Raw genomic sequence first — 8,035 nt, forward strand, 5'->3', positions numbered from 1 at the left:
CCAGGTTCGAGACAAGGATGTCATGAAAAACAGCCTTAAAACACTGTAGATGATTTCTCAGATTTATCTGTTATTTGATTAATCTGTTGCATGTACTTTCGTGTTTTTCTATATGAACAGTGACAATTCTGGATTAATCTGCATTTAGAACTAACCTTGCTACAATGGTATTATGATACTTTAAAATATCTGTGTTGTTTTATGTCTTTATTGGATTCATTCCACAAACCAAACTTGGGATATTTAAATTCTAATAATTATTAAACTATTTTGGTAGTACTAAATACTTCTCTAATTCTTGGGATAATTCTCTGGTTTTGTAACTCAGAACTTTATTAACATCCAATAAATTGAATGGGCAAATACTGATGTGGGCTAACAAAGCTGTTTTGATTTGGTCAGGTTCTCTTAATCAAATCTACTAAATACAAACGTGCCAATATCTAGCGTTGTGCTCCTCACGTGCAGAAAAATGTGGGTGTTCGCTAATTCTTTCTTTTCAGATATTTTGACAAATTATGCAAATTTCTCAAAAGAAAAGCAAGCCCTCTCCACTCAATGTTATCCCAAAGTCCCTCTGGGTGGTTTAACGTTATGTGGACTCCTCGCACCTTGTGAGTGTGTAGGACGCAAGAACACTGATGTAATTGACAGTCGCCTTGCTCTTCAGCTGTCCTAAAAATGTGCTTTTAGGCAGGAGAGCAAGCACCGCTCAGACCCCTCGGTGTGCCTGCCACCCACCCCAGCCACAGTGACCCCCCCCTCACTGCCACGTGTTCCCATCTGCCATTGTGCTAGCAGAAATACCAGCTTCTCCCTCTTGCACCTGGGGAAAACTGTAGGGGAGGGGGCTAGGAGATGACCAACAGTTGTCCACGGACCTAGATCCATATACAGATCCATTGTTTTATATAGGTAAAAATAAAGAGCGATTCAGGAAATACTAACAGGGAAAGGGAAGATGAAACAGAGAGGAGAGGTGTTACTCACCGAAGGGGCAGTGGCAGAAATACCCTTCCATCCCACTTTGACAGGATCCACCATTGAAACAGGGGTTGCACTCACAGTAGTTGACAGCAGAGTCACACGTTTTCCCTGTGATTAGAGAATAAAAGCAATTCCCAGGTCAGAGTATTTAGGTCAATAGGAGAGTCAGGCTGGTATTTAGGTAACGAGCTTATGAACCTATGGCCAGTAGGGAGGGTGTCAAGGACCAGTGGTAGCTGCGGGATGGAGAAAAGAAACAGGCATGATGCTGGGCTGCTCCCAGCCCTGACAGTGGCATAATACATGGCCCAGAGAAATTTACTTTTCAGGTGTCTCAGTGTAATTATCTCACATAGGTATTGGTGGTGTGGGGTTTTTTGTTTGTTTGTTTGTTTGTTTTTTAATTAACTGATGTCTGTAAAAGACAGAACATGAAATGAAAGGAGATGTTGAACAAAAAAAACTTCTACACCTCCACCCCCCAAACTGAATGCAATGTACTCATTATTGTGAAGGAGATAGAGACAGCCCTTGCTGAACCCTGTATGAATACACCACACTGAACACAAGCTGCTATTGTACATTATATGATTTTTTCATACTTTTCCTCATCAATTATAACCTCTTTCCTGACTCAGAGGGACCACAGTCCTCTGGAGATAAAATATGTTACCCTGGATACAGTCCTTTTCTAAGCAGATATTATCACATGTGGTAAATATTATACACCAGAGGATAAACTGAAATCACATTAATTCATTTCAACAAGGAAGGGAATCAAGAGAAAAAGTGAAGATTTTAACAGATACTGAATAGTGACAAAGGGATGCTTTATACAAAACTAACATTTTCTTTGTATGGAAACTAACTACAGAATTGTTGGTCTTCTGAGTTTTGCATCGCTTAGCTTTCATCAGTTTATTGACACTTCCACGATGTACCAACTCCTGGTACGTGCCTTCCTTCTGCCAGCACTGACAGTCTAGGCTGGCTGCTCAGCAAAAGCCTTCTAAGTATTGTCATGTTTCTCTGCAAAAACTGGCAAAATCAGCTACGCCCTTCCAGACCTCTCCCTGCACTTCATCTCAGCCGGGACATACACACATACGGCCAGGACATACAGCAAAGGTTAAGACTGCCTTATGCTTCTTGTTGCACTGATAATTAAATATCGTATTCCTCACACCACATAAATATAACATGTAAGTTAAAAGTACAACAAGAGCTTGCATAGAGGGTGTTCATTCTTACATGTCACAGATATCTTGTAATTCTTACATCTGACATGACAGCACAGTATGCAGTCCTTAGGGCTTGCTGGTCCCTAAAACTGTAGAAAATCAGGACTGTGCTATATTTACTCTCATAACTTTTTCAGAATTTCACAACTTCAGTCACCTAATTAAGAAAATCTCTTCTCCCCCCGCTTTCTACTTGTCTGTTTAACCCAAAGGGGTTTTCAGGCAGTCCTTCCATGTGAGAAGCAGCCCTCCATGTGCAACTGCAAGCAGAATGGAAATGGAGCGCTGGAGGATTCCTGTGGTTAATACGTAACTTGTAGCTTCACCATAAATCCAGGAAACATTTCCAGTGTCTGAATCTAATTATGCTTTGGGGGTATTTATTTATATTTTATTCTCTAATGGGCATGACTGAAGGATGAGCTAACTTTTAATGTTAGATTTGCTGTTTTCTTAATTTTAAAATTATGGTACATAGTACTGATCTTTGACTTACCGATGAGAACATGTAGCAAGAGTGAGGCAGAGATGCTTAAATTAGCTCAGTGATTCTTAGTTTTCACAGAAATCAAGTGCAGATAATAAGGCTTGCTCATTTTTTTGCGACTCAAACATAATACTTTTCTTTTTCTCGGTTAACAGTAAAGGTGGCATATTTGCTGAGTCAGCAACAGAGTATGGATGTTTATTTTAGCTGCACATATTTTAACCGGCAAATAATAACATCTTCATATTTAACAATTGTTTGAATAATTCATGAAACTAATACAATTGTGTTTGCATTTACTCCAATTGTTTTGACACAGAAGACGAATACTCTGATTAAACAATTCATCAGAGCTATTAAAACTAATATTTATTTAAAATAAAAAGGAAATTTCTTTGCCATTCATTGAAGTGCTAAAGGCCTGGGAAAAATGTAAGTCTATTTACATTTGGAATAATGGTACAACAAAAGAAGTCTGTGAAGCTCCTTTTTACTCTTTAAATGCATGTTAAGCATGCTTATCCTAGAAAGCAAAAGTCCTTCATCCAGATATCAACAGGACAAAAGTACAACTTGGGAATACTATTCTAGTTTATCACCGTGATTGCTTTGTATAAGGATTTAAAATAAATTACTATGATAAAACAAGGCCATCAGAAAAACCTGGTAAACAGGTGATGAGAGTAATGAAGTAAAAACTGATAAATTACCAAGTAGGTAAACAGTATAACATAATGTCACGTAACTACCAAAAGAAAAGAAAATTATTTTTATAGTATAACTCATTTTCAATTAAAAAAACCCCAACCTGGTATGACCACTTAAAACTCTTAAAGACATCCGCCTTCTTTTTCCTGCTTTAAGATAATTTTCAGTTACTTTTCTTTTCTTCTAAAAGATTCCAACTCTCCTGAATTTCTTCTCCTATGTATATCCCTCCAGGCAACGTTACCCACCAATTACTATACATCAGCTTCTTCTGAAGACAGTTGCTGCTACAAGGCCGCAGTTCCCTCTTTTCTGCAGAATCCTGAACTTCTTCAATTCATGCAAATTTCCTGATACCTTTAGATCTTTGGTCAGTCCCTCCTTAGAATCCTCTGAGACAGAAACTCGTACACTCCTGTACACCCTCTAAGCAAGGTCTCCATATTTCAAGCTATTATTGCCAGGCTGCATTGGTTATTCTGCCAAGATCCAGAAAGTTTCTGCCAACTCCTGGTTTTCGGATGGTCCACCAGTGTTCAAACTGCATCTTCTTACTCATCCTTTTTCATCTAAACCATGTTCCTCCTGTGCCCTTATTTTTTCCCTCTGTTGTTATTATCATCAGGAAGTGGACTCTTCTAGACCTCTGAGCAAGGACATATACTCCAGAAATCATGGAAAAAGTTAGGCTGGAGGGACCTTAAAGGTCATGATGTCCCTTTGACTTTGTTCTTTAGCACTTTATTCTTCTAGCAAGTAGAGGCATCCAAGGGGGCAGCAGGTTGTCCTACCACTTTCAGTTCTCTCCCTTCCCGCATGCTAATGCTAATTTTCCGGTACCTTAGTAAAAGATAGTATTTGTTCAAATTCACCCTTATGGCCTACTGGTTTCATGGGTTACAGACACAATGAGGTGTGTACTGTAGATTTAGATTTGGAAAAAGAAAACATAGGTTACAAATCCATTGTTTTACGCATTCTGCCGAAAATGATATGCTTATATTTAGATACTAATTTTTTTTATAGAAAAAAAAAGGGGTGGGGTGGGGTGTTAGAGAGTACTGGGGTTTTTTTGAGTAAAGAATTTACACGAGTACTAGCTATTTTGAAATTCTTTCTTGCACAGATAAAAGAAATCATTCAAGGAACCTTACTGAATTGAAGAGGATAAGAAACTGCCACTATGCATTAAAGCATCCTCACCTGAGCCCAAGTGCTGAGTTTTACTGCTTTCCAGAAAGCTGAAGTCAATGATTTTAACCTCCCAAAACTAGAGTAGTTTCATTTTTCAGAGGTCATTTTCCACAGCAGTCTGCTGTCTTAAGTTTTACAACACGAATTTAAGAGCAATGCTCCAATACACCTCTATCCCATGTAAGTAACGTACCTCAAAAAATTAAGATATGCATGCATTTTCATATGGCATAAGCAAGTCAGTTTTCAAGAAGCATTTTCACACATTCTGACTACTACGCATTTCTCAGCTGGTGAATAATTTTATTTGGACAGCATAAAGAATTAGGCTAATGATATATGTTTGATTAGTGTTTCAGGGTATCAGATCCATCAAGGGGAAGGAAAGGTCTCAGCCAACATTGTGGGAACCAGGGAGACTCCAAACCAGAGCTACCCCAGTAAGATTCCAGTTCAGGTAAACACTGCAGTTAGTTTAGTTTATAGATCTCCTCTCAGGTGAAATATCAAAATACTAGGGGTATGCATTTTTGTGTCAGGAAGTTATTCTTCTGAAGACCATGAAAATTAGGATAATGTTGGATAACTGATAACAGACAGAATTCAGCATTATCATTCATCACCTCAATCTGATGATATCACATGCAGGGGCTTATGCAAAAGTTTAACTTCCTGAGAATCTTTTTTAATTGAAAAATGTAACAGGAACAGATGCCAGCTGAATGCTCTTAGGTTAGATTTCAGCTGATTTCAGAGTTTTAGTTTTTGTAGTTCTCTATGTCCATCTTTCAAAGTGGTTGTTCCAGTATTTAAATCCTGCATTTGAAACAATTTCACAAACCTACATTCCTTCATTTTAATGAGTCCTGGAAAACAGGAAATAAAGGGTTCAAAGGAAGGGCAGACAACTACTGTAAATCACAAAGTATATTCCCTCCAGAAAGTGATTATTTTAAAAAACAAAACCTGATCATCATTAGAGATGTAATTATAACAGATTGTTTAAACTCTAATGATGTTGCTCTGAGGTAATCAGTCTTTATAACCCTATTCAGTGAAAAGAACGACATTACCTTTGCAGTATGATGAAGTGAAATGCAGCTGACAAAATATAATGAATCAAGAAAAAGTAAGACTTTCAGCTTCCAGGTAGGCCGTTATAAAGATCTACAGCTCATGCACTCTAATTTATGGTGAACAGAGAGTCTGTCTCAGAACAAACTAATTTCTACTTGTACGCAGTACCATGTAAATACTGGATTTTTTTACTGAGCATGCAAATTCAATTATGAGACTGTATTTTCATTCCAAGAGAAGCAGAAAAGCTATGTATATGGTAAACTGAATTGGAAATCCACTATTTTGGATGTCTGGGGTTTTTTTTGCTGAGGCCCTCAAGATTTATATTCATAACAAAACAGTTTCAGGCTTTATTTTTACGTTCACTACGGCTATCTTTAATCATACACGAATAAGGACTAAATGCCCAAGCAGCTGTTTTCTCTTTCTGTTGGCAGTATAATAATGACATAATAGTCTCTATGTCAAGCATTGTCAAAAAATCTGTATTCTGACATTTGTTTGCAGAACCTATTGAATATTAAATCTGCAAAATTTCAAATATGCTTTTACAGACATATCTGAATATACCGAATATTAATTGTGATCTTATCTAGTAAGTTCTACTGATACTCAAGTCCAAGAGTACTTTGATTTTTAATTACATACCTTGGTGCCATTTGTTTCCTGTCTTGATCAATTAATCTCCAGGCACTTAAATAATTTTGATTCTGCAATGGCCAACTGATTAAAAAATATCTGACTCAAATAGAAATGTCTGCCTCAGTTGTAGTCTATTTTAAAGTTATTTGTGTTGACAAGGAGTTTAAGAAAGCTCATATCAGATGCCACATTTAATTCATGGCATGAAAGAAATCCAACACTTCAAACTGGAAGAGTCTCTCATCATATTTTCTCAGTTAAAATGTTCTTCGTCTTTCAAGTTTGTCACATGTAGAGCTTTATTTTTAGCTGACATAAGGGCTGAACGTTAAGATGAGAGCTTTAATACCAGAAAAAATCAGCTAGATGTTTCTTTAATGTTTCATATTATAGGCTAGAGCATACATACTACAGTATGCTGCTAGAGTTAATGAAGTGTTTTGCTGAGCTGCAACAGCAAACATATGCTCATTTAATCTCTGGTGCTAATGACCTAAAGAGTTAAAGGGAATAGATGCCCTAGAATTATTTTGCCATGCTTCTGGCAAAATAATTTGATGTACTAATGGAACATGAAATAAAATCCTAGATTTGCAACTTAATTAGAACTGGTTGTCAATTAACAATAATTGCTCCTGACCTGAGGCTCAGTAGTACATTTGTGAGGTTCACACAAAAGAGCACATCACTGTCCTTTATATCAACAGACCTTTCACACCGAATATGTACCCACTGCTGTAGCTGTGCTTTACATGAAGTAGTTAAATCTCTATTTTGAAACTGATTAACCTTCTCCATTACAATAAAGTATAAGAAATCTGTACTAATCTGTTTTAAGAAAAAAATCAAAAGAACAAGCAACCCCCTGATCACTTCACCAGTTAAAATGAGTGTTAGTGGCAGTGGTGGCAAGCCTGAATACCCACACCCTAATGAGCATGGCTGAGCTGACCTGGGCTGCCCGGGGCACCTGAGGTACAGAAATACTCCTTAGGAAAGGTAATGAAAGCCTTGCCTAATCTTCTCTGCTTAGATTCTTTCAAAGTCTGTAAAAAGTGGCCATAAGTGGTGGTTAAAGTTGTTCAGACCCTCCTTAAATATACTCATGACAAAAGCAAACATCAGCTTGTTTTTCTAGGGATAAAATGTTGCTATGTTTGAATGTGTAATAAATATTAGAGGAAAAAAAAATACCTAAAACAGGTAGGAATACTGCAGGCTTTTCTGATGTTAATGAAAAAAAAAAAAGACAAAGGGACAAAATGGAGAACAGACATGCTCGAACATTTTGTCTGAGTTCTGTTTTTCCCATATCCTTCATCTGTTTTCTGTCTTGTATGACTGTAAGCAATTTGGGGCAGAGGAGGATTTTCTTGCTTGGCACACTCTTAGCAGACTTGAAATGCTACCACAATATGCATAACAATAACAAGAAGAGAAAAATCATACTTAAGCACTGGAAATGTCTTCTACATATTTAATAAATTAAAATAGCTCTTGTAAAGTATCCTTCTGTTCTAATGCAAATCAGATAAGTGCCAGAGGACTGAGCTAAAATAAAAATACTGTGGGCACCTGGTCTTCTGAGTTTTCCTAACTACAAATACCTCATTTTGCATGACCTCTTCACCTATTTGGGATGTTCGTATTTATACAGTCTTGTGCTAAAAAGGCACATTTCCACCCTCTTTCCATT

The 8,035-nt window shown here is 37.2% G+C and overlaps 1 protein-coding gene across 1 annotated transcript in view; it reads right to left on the bottom strand.

Annotated features, from left to right (window-relative positions):
• Window positions 1-990: 990 nt before the first annotated feature.
• Window positions 991-8,035, bottom strand: part of FAT4 (FAT atypical cadherin 4) — a gene marked incomplete at both ends in the record, with an annotated part of 122,684 nt that continues 115,639 nt past the window's right edge. Inside the window, one exon of the mRNA XM_010150897.1 lies at window positions 991-1,095. Within this exon, the coding sequence (XP_010149199.1) occupies window positions 991-1,095 (105 nt within the window). The remainder of the gene's footprint in view (window positions 1,096-8,035) is intronic.

The sequence above is a fragment of the Eurypyga helias genome, unplaced genomic scaffold (assembly GCF_000690775.1).
Source record: "Eurypyga helias isolate BGI_N326 unplaced genomic scaffold, ASM69077v1 scaffold3074, whole genome shotgun sequence".
Classification (NCBI taxonomy): domain Eukaryota; kingdom Metazoa; phylum Chordata; class Aves; order Eurypygiformes; family Eurypygidae; genus Eurypyga; species Eurypyga helias.